Consider the following 13,023-nt stretch of genomic DNA (forward strand, 5'->3'; position numbering starts at 1 on the left):
AGCCCCGCTTATGGACTAAATCATCAGATTCTTAAAGATTTCATGTGTATTTTTTCGGCACTTCAAGGAAAAGTTCAGCTTTAAAACGTATGGTGATTTTAAAAATAATTTAGTGCACTGTGTTTCGCGTATTAATACTCGTGAGAACGGCGGGTTTAGCAGTAACGATCCCGTAGCCGCACATCGATAACGCGATGTTGCTCTGAGCATGTGGGAAATCGGGAAAGGGGGTGGAGTTCGGCTTCTTCACTTTACCAGCGCTCTAGTGTGGCTCACAGAGATCTCACTGCAAGTGCGCACTTTCGCATTCCTCTGCGCTCTGCAGCAGCCCCACTTTCCTCCAGTCCGCCTGGAATTGTAGAGCGCATCGCGGCTCATCTCTGCTCCGTGCTTCTGCTTCCGCTCGCGGGGTTACTGCGCTCAAACCTTCGTTGGAAAGTGAAGCTGCGGGAGGCAGCCAGCTTCCCCGCGCCCATGGAGGGAGACGGGATGGACAAGCTGGAGCGCATGGCCTCTGTGTGCGAGTTCGACCCAATCACCGGCAACATCCCCGCCACCAAAGTGGAAATCAGTGTCTCATGCAGGTACGTGAAGCCAAAACACTCCTGCTGTACTGAGGAATTTATTAAAATTAAGGAAAACCTTCACAGCCAATTCCAATGTGCTGAGTTAACATCTAAAGTCTAATAATCTCTAGAGTTTGTATGAACGCCATAGGTGTTAAAACAATATTGGAATCCTAATGAGCACCTATGCACTAATAGTTCCTCATGGTTTTTGCGTCACTGTTAAATATTCTATTCTATTCAATACTAATGAGTTTACTCATTAGGATTCCATACTGAATTAACCCCTACAGGTATACCTGTATGCATTAGTATGTATGCATTAGTAACTCAGTGTTTCATGTAAAACATCTACCTTTTGGTGAGGGGAAGGCAACATCCCCTGTGCTGAATTATCATTCAGTTTCTAATTAACACTAGACTCCAGGTTTCATCCAGCTGGACTATGAACATTGCACAGGTTAATGGACAAGAAGTTAGTCCAAAATAAGAGATTAATGAGCTATGCTTGCTTTGATGTAGTCTCATGGCTTTAACCTGATGAAATCCTACCTTATCACTATTATTCTTTGATTCACTGTAGAACATATTAATTATTCACTAACTACACTGAAACTAATGGGAAATGTATGTAGTTATGATAATGAGGAATGGTTAAATGGTGAATCTATAAAAACTAAAAAGAGAGTGTAAAGAAAGATCTTGAACTTTTCTTGTTAACATGCTTTAAATATATGTTATAGGAAGCAAATAATTCTTATACCCCCAAATGTGGACATTTGATCTTTAGATGCTGATCCTGTGTGGATGAATGGCTTTGATATTTAAGAGCCTGATAACAACACATTTCCCACAAAGCTCATTGGGCTCATTGAATATAAATACACCCCAGCCCAGAGGGAAAATAGAATATTGTCATGTCCTATATTTTCACTATATATTAGATCTGCGTACACTCTGTGGAACCTGAATAATTGCAGAACAATCCATGCTCTTCTATGGCACTTGTGTCTATATGCTGCATTGAATTTGTCTAGATTTTTATGTTTTTCACCCCACAATGACTTTATGACAAGCTTCAGGTTATAATACACCTTCAATTAAAGGTCTTGATAAATGTCAGAGATGGGGTGGATAAGAAATTCAATCTCATTCATTCTGCCTTGCTATAAAGATCTCAGTCAGACAAATTGCTCAGTGTAATGGGGTGGGCTGATGGGGTGTGTTTTTCAATCAACTTGGGGAGAAATGGATACAGCTGGCAGATTTAGGATTTGCCCAAGCAAATGGTAACATCAAAATATGTATTCCAATCCATGTTGGACTTAAGGATAATTGCTGAACCTCACAACATGAGAGCATCAGTAAGAATGCAAATTATTAGTATGCACTAATAAACTGACCATTATCTCCACTTAATGCACACAGAGCAATTAGGATACCACTGGCAGAACACTGCTTGATGTAATTTGATATAAATTAAAAAACAAACAAACTGTAAATCCAATTGGCCAAACCTAATAGAGAGGTTGTTTAGGAATAGAAGCAGAAAATCGAATGAATATTCCAAACAGCAACAACAAAAGTAGTCTTCATACATAACTAAAATGACAACATGCCATTACACAGTGAAGCCACCCTCTCTGAAAACCTGCAGTGTGGTCTCCAGGATTCCATGCATTTGTTTCTTGTCATTGATTTAGTGCAGATGAAGAGCCTGGACATGAGGCCATATGGAATGATATTGTTCTCTATGACTTACGTGATGACTGATGAATGATTTTTAACCGTGCCTTTGTAAACCTTTTTTAGACAGTGATAAGTACATAGGTCTGGTCAAAGATATGCTGATTCTTGTGAATGGGGCACTCATGTGGAAATAGCTTTAACATTCTCTGCTGTGAATGAAGAAACAGGGAATAAATAATTCATATGGCTCTTTTCTGAATGTAAAATGTGATATAGTGATGAACTCTGGGTTTGTGTGTGCTGTGTGGACTTGCTGGATTGTTACACTGTACAATGCTCACAGACAAAAAAAATGGTTTCATCTAGCACCATACAGAATGCCTCAGCCTTTTCATCTGAAAAAAAACAAAAACAAAAAAACTTAATGCTCTATGTAGATCTGTTTTCAGATAAGTTTGTAAGATAATTCTTTAAAAAAAACAAAAAAACTAGAAATGTCAGCTTTCCAGTGAATCCATAAAAGAAGTGTATGACTTGCACATCAACTCAAAGGCTAATGTGAGAGACTGAGAAATGATAGCTAGCCCTCGAAACTGCTTTAAACCCAATGCCATCATAGCAGCAATCACTGGAACTCTCAGGCTCAGAGAAATTGTTCTATTCCTTAGTGCCTTGATTGAAATTTGAAACATCAACACTTCAAACTTACCTGCTATGTAGAATCTCACCAACTACCAAGTGCCACCTTCACCAAGTCCATGCAGTGTGTAGAGCTCAGTGAAAGGAATGCCATGACAAAAAAACCTGCAATTTTTAAGTGCTATTTTTATATTCACTCTGTAGCCAGCTATGTTATTGTTCCCCTTTGCTTGAGCTGAAGTGCTTGAGTTTCAAATGAAAATGTCATGGATTGGCCGAGATCATTCAGCTACTCAGTAATATCTCCATCTCTGGCTGATTTTAAGACATAGATATACTCAGCAGTGACAGATGACAACACATCCCTTAAGGTGTCTGGCTGGTGTTACTTCACTACAGTATTTCATCAAATTGGGTGCTAGAGTCTGAAACCATACAATGTAACACAGATATATCTGAATATGAATACATTTTTCCGATAGAACAGATAAGTTCTAAACCAATACAAATATATTAGATATGATTAAATGAATTTTTAATTTAAATATGAATTTTTAAATAAATAATGCCAAGAATCTTCATTTGGTTGAGACTAGAGGTATGCATCAGGACTGGGATCCTGTGATATTCATGAAAGAAATGTTTAGTTTTTATTTTCATGTGGGTATGTGGTTACATATGAAACATGAGGGACAAAAAAAATGTTCATTAACATGGATGTGCAGCTGACATGCTGATGAGGGTTGTGGTGGATTATATTGAGTTTATTGAGTTTTATATTGGTTTAAATATAAAAATATATTTTAGAAATCTAACAGAAAATGTGTTCTGAAAAGATTGCGGGCAGGTACAAACCTGATTTAACAAAACAGTCTGGCACACATCTCTAATTGAAACTAAATAAGATGATTTTTTTATCCTCTGGGTTTATTCCCAGTGTCTTGTGGTATTTCTACAGGCTTAATGTGACAGTGGTTTAAGCCACACCCACTTCCGTTTTAAATCCTAATCCACAGCCCTAAAGTCGTCCGATTGTAATTGGATGAAAACTCTGATTATGATAGCATGTAATACAGATTAATGGTGGGAACCATGGGCTACAACGATGGTACAATTATATTTAAAAAACACATTTATTTGTAATTGTGTCTTCTGAATCAAAATTCTTATTAGAGGTAAAATAATATTTTATAAAACAGACTAATCTGCTGTACATTAGAGTCCATGCACCACACTAATGACACTATTTATTTGTTATTCTTACAGTGGAAGTTATAATAACACAGCTGAGGGATTTCATTACATCTTCTGGCAGATTCCTGTGTCTGCTGGTATGCCTCAGTTACACTGCAGCCTCTTGGCTGCCTCTGCCTTGACCTTGCAGGTGTGAAGAATCAGGGAGCTTGCCTCCTCTTCCTGCTTTACTTTGTTTACTGTTACCGCAGTGCTCTGCCTCTACTCCGATGTCTTCTATGCCTCACTACCCGAGTGACACTCTAAGTAGTTTCTTACTCCTTACTTCTATCTGTGTAATGAACATGATTGTGATGTGACAGCTGAGAAAGTACCTTCCCTGTATGACAGATTGCTATGGCTCTGTTTGTTTGTAAGCTTGGTGTATAGTGAAAGTGATAATTATTCTCTGGTTTAATTACTTATAAGAGCACAATGAAAAATGAATAAGGGTGCTTTCAAAAAAAAATCAAGAAAATGTCATTAGTTGTTTCACATTTAAGACTGACAGCAATTGTCTTTCCTCAGGGTCTAGTTTTTTTAATTAAATGGTCACTGAACATTGCCATTGGCTTATCCTTGGGGCTTGGGAAAAATGCAAGGTGTTTGTGCCCCAGTGCTTTTTTAAGACATGATAGTGAAGAGAATTTGTTCTTTGATGCAATGCTGAACATCACTCTGATTGGTTGACAGTACCTGTTCGCTGCCTGTCTTTCATCTATAACTCGCTTTTTCTTTCACATTCTTTTCACACATTGCGTTTCACAATTACAGTCTTTCATCTTCTTCTTCCCATGATAAGAATAAACTAAATATCACTTTCAATTTATTAATATTTAGCCTACAGCATGTTTACATTATCAGCCTTCTGATCTTCAATGATAATGTCAAAGGCATCATGCACACACATCCTGAACAATAAATTTTATTCTTTAAAATACAATTCATCGTTGCAGTGCTGGAATGAATAATCAAGCAGCACATAATTTTATTACAGAGATTTAATTAGGAAATTAATTAACAACCTGTAATGTTTAGGGTAAGAAGAAAAGAAAAACTGTAACTGTAAAAATTAGACCTGGAGCTTGTTATATGAAGATAATCTTAGAGTACAGAGCCTTAGGAGCCTTAAATAGTCAATGGAGGAAGTGATTATGCAAGCATCTAGGGATTCATGAGAAAGGGACAGAGGCAGACTGACAGACTTTCATCTTTTACATTTTAGTGCTTTTTAGTATGAACATCAATTTGCTGCATAGTTGCTAACTAGGAGATTTTTACACCGTCTCACATTTTTTTTATTGATCATACATATTGATCACTGGTGTTGTACTGTACAGATGATATACGTATGCATTGTAGGAACTGTTAAAAGGTTCCTTCCAGCGCCCTATAGTACACCCTAAAGTGTTTATTACACTGGTGTTTTATCTAGAACTCTATAGATCCTTTTCCATTTAAACAAAAGACCCAAATGGGATCCCTTTAAAAAGCTAGAACAATATGATCAAAACCTTGAATCTTTAGCTATACCCCAAAGGATGTACTATACACTATTCACTTACACTATGCATTATATACCATCTAGCGTATGAATTTTAGAAGCATAGTGTCATCTCAAATGAAACACTAATGTTTTTTTCTTTTTCTTTTACTAACCAGAAGTATAAGCCATTTCCCAGTTGATGGAAAATAATGTCAAAAGCACACAATGTGAGCAGAATACACTCAATGTTTAAAATGTTGAAGAATTTATCACACAACTTGGACTAATTTTAAAAGACATTTCTAAGACTGGAGTGGACAAGGTTTATATTGTAAGTTTTTTCCTCATCCAGCATCGGTGCCTGGTAGCCCAATTTTCAGTGTGAACACAGTACTTACACTATTTATACTACAAAATGCCATAGAAGAGTGCATAAGTATGTGATTTGGAACACACATTATATCTTCAAAAGCTAATATGTATATAGAAGAATGCATGTCAATGAGTGTATTATTATGTTACATCATTATGGTAGTTTTCTCCTCACACTGCACAGGGCGTGAAACAGATTGCAGCATGACAAAGCTGCTTTATTTAAAGGAAAATAGATCTAGATGTTGACTGCTGGTTGACTGCTGGCACTTAACAGTAGATCTGTCTGTTACCCTTATGAGTGTCACTCATCTAGGTTAGGGTGAGTAAACAACCAGATGGTAGGAAGAGGCATCTGTTGGAAGATGATGGGCAGGGTGGGGCTGGGGTAGCCGTTAATAGAGCTGACAGATTGTATGTGTATTCATTTGAGAAGACACTGAATATAAATGTGAGTTTGTGCACCTGTGGGTTTAGACCTAACACTGTGTTGCTTTAGGGAAATTTAAGTAATGATGACTCCTTGCTCCAATCCTATGTGTGGTCTCTGTGTGAGATCCTGATTCAGATTCAAAGTTGGAAGAATTCATATGAAACTGTAATTTGATTTACAGTCCTATTTTTGGGGCTTGAGATCTGAAAGACAAATATTGACAAACATCAACATTTATTTATTTATTTATTTATTTATTTATTTATTTATTTATTTATTACTAATTTGTGGTTTCTCCATGCTTATACATTTAAATAACTCATTAGCTTTTTCTCAATCTCACAAAAAGCTTTTTATTTATTTATTTATTTATTAAGACTGCAAGGCTTACTCTTACTGTACTTGTGATTTATATTTTAACATTTTAAAACATTCACTGTATTCTTGTCATGCTTATGCAGATGCCACTGCAAGGCAGTTTTAATGAGCTCACAAACAACAAATCCAAAATAGTAGGCAAGATCATGTTCAAGACAAGCACAGGTCAGGAGATTTGCAAACAGCACACAGTGGACTAGGCAAGAACTGTTGAAAAAATAAACAGGCATGGGTCAAAACAGTAAGATTTTTAAGAAAAACTAGTGAACTGAGTGTATGCGTTTTGGTCAGATGAGTGAAACAAGGTCCTTTTGTGCTGTGGCTGTGAGTGTGAACAGGTGTGTTTGATTAATATGATGGTGACTGTTAACAGGGAAGGGTGTATGTTCTGGATGGTGTTGGTCATAGCGGCCATGTTTGTAGGCAATTGTAGACAATTATGCTGGCTGCATCGTGTTATGTGCATTTGATGCCATTTGCCAATGACTGGGAAACTGCTTTTACATCCAGTTAGTAGAAAACTGTTAGTGTTCCATTTGAGCCCATACTACCCTTCTAAAATGCACACACTAGGTCATTCGAGTCACAGCTATAGACTAATATTGTTCTAGCTTTCTAAAGGTTCTGTTCTCCGTACTGCACTTTCAATCGATATATCGTGACAATACCCTAATTGTTTATATTAAGAATCTTTATTAATATCACTGTAAGAGTAATTTTCCCCCACATTTGACACCATTTACATTCACAAGCATACACAGTTATACAACATGGTAATGACTAACGGACAATGGACATTTTCTGATTAAAAATGAAGTAAGCTATATTGGTGATTACATTTTAATGGCACTGTGTATACAGTACCTCTGTTGTTGTTGAGTATTTAATAAAATGCTGACGTTGTTGTTTCACTGTAGTACATCTTCGACCGAGAACCAATGTAATACCCTGTTTGTTCATATTAGAGTTAATGAAAGCTCATAATGGGAATTCCCCTTCTGCCAGAGTGGAAAAGAAATTGCCATCCCATTAAAATATCTTAATAACATTCTGATGAGATGATAGCACCCGGCTCAAAAATTGGGCTGGGCTGCCCATCCTCGGTGTTCCCCTTGGGAAAACACTCTATTTGGCTTTCTCAGCCTCAGCCTTGCCCTACAACTCATACAGCATTGATCAAATCGGCTCAGTGACAAACCCACTTCTGTTGAATCTCTTGCAGTGGCAACATCTGGAGTTTTTAATTCCAGACAGAAATAGAATCTCTCTTACTCTGACACCTTAACCTCTGCCTTTCTACTGGAGTTGATTCTAAAAGTTCCCTGTCAGCTGGTTAGCCTGTGACCAGTTAGCCTTAACTGTTCAACTCTCGAATAATGCCTTATGTGTCTTAAATCAATGAGAGATCAACATCATGCTGAGAAGGTTGGAGTCTGTTTTGATCTCACTGGCTGAAATAGCTTTTCCCATGTGAGGGTGCCAATTACAGTGCCACTGGGTTGCTGGAGAGTGTGGATGAGAGGGGAATTGAATTGCAGGTCCAGTGGTGTGAAACTGCAGGCTGTTAGGGGAAAAAGAACTGCTTTGCCAAGACACGAAAAAAAAAAATTCACATTTAACATACAAAATGTCTTCTAATATGCTTGGCATCAATTTTTTTTCAATGGTCAAAAGAAGGTGCAACGATCCAATAAGAAATTTGTGCTGTTGATTATTTCAGAGTTTCTTATTCTGAGTTGTACTGTTTTGTTTTGTGATTGTTCAATAGAGCTGCTAATTTAATTAATGTTAAAGGAAAATGCACTAGGAATGACGTACATCTTAATTATCTTTAATTAGCATTTCAACTGTGTCCAAGATTTAGTTTGCAATGAAATGAAAAGGAAGATGACTGTATTATCTTTCAGACACGTAATGTTGACTGCTCATTAAAAAAAAAGTATTAATCCCTGTATCTGTTAATTTACTCACTGCTCCTGAAGGCTCTCATCTTTGATTAGTTAATAATTTATGATTGGTATCTCAGTAAGCCCTTGCTTTAGGCGTAATGAGACAGCATTATGAATGGAAGCAACTTCAAACTGATTCATTTTCTCATCACAATTGTTAATGAATTGTTATTGAAAAATGTTACAAAATGTATGATTATTGTGTTTATGTAGTGACAGCTATGTTTATTTGTGTTATGTAATGGTCTGTGACACTTTAATCAGTCAAGGTCTACACTTGGCATCCTTTGCAATTCAAATCTGAAATTCAATCATGAATTGAACTCTTCCAGTTATTCCTCTACTTTTATGCAACAGTGTTTGCTGTTTCTCATTAAGATGGCAGTTGGTTTCATCTGAATATGAACTTGCTGCACTGCCCGAGTGTAACCAAATGAAAATTAAGAAAGTATTTGAAAGTATTTAAAATGCTTTATGGGAGAAATGACAGGGCTTTGTTTCCATCAGTGCCTGTCACTAAAAGATTAAGACTGACAGGTTGATAAATTAGTGAATAGCTCATGTTCTCCTTTGTCAGCACTGTTACATGAGGGAAAAAATGGAAAATGGGTTTCTCTGACATCAATAAAGCAATGCAAATTAGATACATTAAAATAAGATTTAGCAGAATGCTGTTATTGACTTTGCAGTACCTCCTGCAAATTTCCCTGGTGTCCATAATTATTATCGTGCTTACTTGCAATATAGTGCAGAGCGGTGTTCAAATTGGATGCTGACTTTTTGGAGGTGGCAAGATGGCAATAAAACATATTATAACAGAGCATAAAAATACATGCTCTATTACAGTCTGATGCATATTATTAAACGAGTGGCTTTCTGTGCAAAACAATTTATTTAGAAATTTCTATATGTATGTGTAACTTACTAAAATGTTTATAAAACTTAATGTTAACTTACTAATATTGTACAAAAGTTACAGAAAGGCAGTTGGATTTATTGATTTGGAAATGCAGAGGTAAAGTTGGTATGCAAGCATTCTTCACGAGTAGTTTAGTGAGGTGCAGTGCTGAAATTTGATTCAGATATTTAACTATGTTGTATTAGTAGAGCATGAAGTGATCATAGTCCACTTTGTCACACAGATTGATATATTTCACCATCACCAGCCAATCAGAAACACAATACTACAAGAAGAGCAAATCCTACATTTATGACCAAGACACAGGGTTAGTGTCTATTCTTCTTAGTGCAACCTTTCTTCAAGCAAAAAAAAAAATTTTTGTCACATATACATTACAGTACAGTTAAACTCTGGTTCTTTGCACACCCCAGGAAGTTGGAGTCAGAAGACAGGATTAGCCATGATATGACACCCCTGGTACAGAGAGGTTGAAGTGCTTTCCACAAGGAGAAACAGTGGACACTTGACAGGGATGGGGTTTGAACTCCCAATCTGTTGCTCAGTAAAGCTACACTCACACATGCAATGATTTTTATCACTGCAGGACTCCAGTTGCTGTACTATGAAGTTGCCAGTAGGCGTTTCTACCACTGGTTATCATAGTAATTATGTTTATCAGTGGGTGCCGCAGCTAGCCTTGCACTTGGCAACAAATCAGTTTTCTTGCAGCTAAAATGAAACATTCTGGAGGAGAGAGTTTATACAGTATATAAAATTCAGCAGTGTATCCTGTATATACCTCATATTATATGAGATAAAGGAGAAGCAGGGTGTGCTTTGTACCATGGATCACATGCTCTACTGTCCTCGCTGCTATTGGTAGTCTCTGAATCAATCGCTCTATATTTGTTCTCAGCATTTAGTCGCTGTTACCCATGTTGCAGAAAGTTGCCAGTTCTCGGTGAACATGAATGCTATCAGGTCACTTTTTTGCTTTGAATTGCTGTATGCATGAACGCCGTATTACTCAGAGCCATGAGCCACCGCGGTACCCTTTGTACGCTCTGACTCTTGATTTCATTGCTTTGAACAAAATCCAAATAAACTATGAAATAAAAGTGCCATTTATTTGTAAGGATTAAAAATAGGCAACCACTTAGACCTCTTAGATTTACTTCATGTATATTACTGAGGTGGTCATGTCTTACAGATCACAGACAAATATATTTTCTGCATAAAGAACAGAACATCTTTAGAGTCAGTTGAATTGCATGTTTTACTGCTCATAGTGCACAGTACAAAGTAGTTTATTTATTTATTTATTTATTTATTTATTTTTGTAGGCATAGTGCAATTAGGAATAAGTGTAAGTTTTAAGATAACTTAAGGCTATGTTAAAAAGTATGCTACCTGGAGCATGTTTCCATAAACTCAAACACAGTGGCATAAAATGCTTCAATAGATCTTGTTGTTCTTTTACAATTTAGCTGCAGGTCTTTTTGATTTTGTAATTTAAACAGTGAAGTAACTGAAATAGCAAAATATCCCTAATATCAATAATTCACTAATGCACTCTACTCAATAATTTGACTTGTCAGACAGTAATGTTTTCGGGACAAAAATGTATGCAGAGTTGTCATTTCCAAAGCTGCTAATTAACAATAATAGATGTATTTACTTAAGAGAGGAGAACAACAACAACAACAACATCAAAGAAACAAGTGTAAGACATAAAACTGAAAGTGAAAAGCAATTTTAGCTGTGGGTGGACAGATTTGTGCTCTTTTCCATAGTAAATCACCATTTACAGTCTCAAAGTGGCACATTTTCAAAATGGGGCGTTTTAATGTGGTTTCTCTAACACGGTCTCACGCAAAAGAATTCGCAAGAGCCAAGTAGCATAAAAATTCTGTTTATATAAGGGGACCAGAGGGGTTTAATGACAGTTTGTAATAAAACTTTGGTATTAAATACAGTAGTGCGAAATCAAAAGACATTTCTATGAAATTTGCTCTAACTGAAATGATTCTCTGATTCAGGTTTCTACACCAGTACTGAGAGCATGATGCAATTTTTTGCTCAAGTGAACTAAGGCAAAGCAAATACAGGGCTTTATTTTCAATCATTTGCAAGTACAGTAGAATGAAATAGCATTCTCCAAGTCCTCCAAGGTAATACTTGAACACTGTAGTACAATAGAAATAGATATTGTGGACCAGTGTGACACAAAATAGTAACTAGACACAACAGTTACAGTTAACAGTGGAATTGTGAGTGATGAGTAAAGTCTTTTCACTACAACTAGCAGCACTAAGTGTTTTTCCAAATGTAACATTCCCTGAATGTTATGAATAAAGTGATTAGCATTCTGTGAGTTTTATCTGCAAAGTGTTTAGCATTCCCTAAGTGTTATGAATAAAGTGTTTAGCATTCCCTGAGTGTTATGAGTAAAGTGTTTAACATTCCCCGAGTGTTATGAATAAAGTGTTTAGCATTCCCTGAGTGTTATGGGCAAAGTGTCTATTGTGATGTTCCTGTATGACAGGCAATACTGATATAGGAGGTCAGTGCACAGTCACGTTCCTGAGCAACATACTGTATATGATTTCGGAATATGATATAATAATGAATGAGATATGATGTATGAATAGTGAATGAGGTGGCCAGTGCATTCTAACAGGGGTTGTGCCCCATTAATTGTCAGGGAGGTAGGATGAAGACTGCTTGTTGTTGAGAATACTGACAGCTTGTGGAAAGGAACTGTTCTGGAATCTGGTGGGCTTGGTCTGGATACTGTAGGATATTCAGCCAGATGGCAGAGGGATATAGAGTTTATGGGAGAGGTGGGAGCGGTCAGATACTATGCTGGTTGTTATACTGAGACAGCATTTGTGATAGATGTCTTCCATTGGAGGCAGAGAGTCTCCTCTGATGTTCTGTGTTGTCTTCATTATCTGCTCCAGGGACATGCAGTTTGATACTCTGCAGTGCCCAAAGCAGAGAGTGATGCAGCTGGTCAAGGCACTCTCAATGATGCCTCTGTAGAATATGCTGAGGATGGGGAGGGGGAGTCTAACTCTTCTCTGTCAGTGCAGGAAGTGGAGATACTGCTGGGCTTTTTTTGTGCACTCTTAGAAACTTGCAGCCTGTCACCATTTCCACAGGGGAGCCATGGATTAGCAGTTGGGAGCTCCCAGGTACACTTTCTTACAAGTTTATTCTCAGTGAGGTGAATCAAAATCAATGTATTAGACATGGATACATGTGCTCACAGTTAACATGAGTGATGAGAATGCCTGCAGAACAATAAAGCAGAACATTGACCTGTGCTGTCATGCGGAGTGCAGTTTGGGTGGTGCGCATTTGGTGTTGCTATT

The 13,023-nt window shown here is 37.2% G+C and overlaps 1 protein-coding gene across 2 annotated transcripts in view; it reads left to right on the forward strand.

Annotated features, from left to right (window-relative positions):
• Positions 1-201: 201 nt before the first annotated feature.
• cpne5a (copine Va) overlaps positions 202-13,023 on the forward strand; it is a 78,487-nt gene continuing 65,665 nt past the window's right edge. Inside the window, exon 1 of one of the 2 annotated variants that reach the window (XM_058390576.1) lies at positions 202-584. In XM_058390576.1, coding sequence (XP_058246559.1) covers positions 475-584 — 110 coding nt within the window. In that variant the 5' untranslated portion in view covers positions 202-474. The remainder of the gene's footprint in view (positions 585-13,023) is intronic. The other variant, XM_058390575.1, reaches the window with a different exon arrangement.

This window comes from Hemibagrus wyckioides, linkage group LG05 (genome assembly GCF_019097595.1).
Source record: "Hemibagrus wyckioides isolate EC202008001 linkage group LG05, SWU_Hwy_1.0, whole genome shotgun sequence".
In the NCBI taxonomy this organism is placed as follows: Eukaryota; Metazoa; Chordata; class Actinopteri; order Siluriformes; family Bagridae; genus Hemibagrus; species Hemibagrus wyckioides.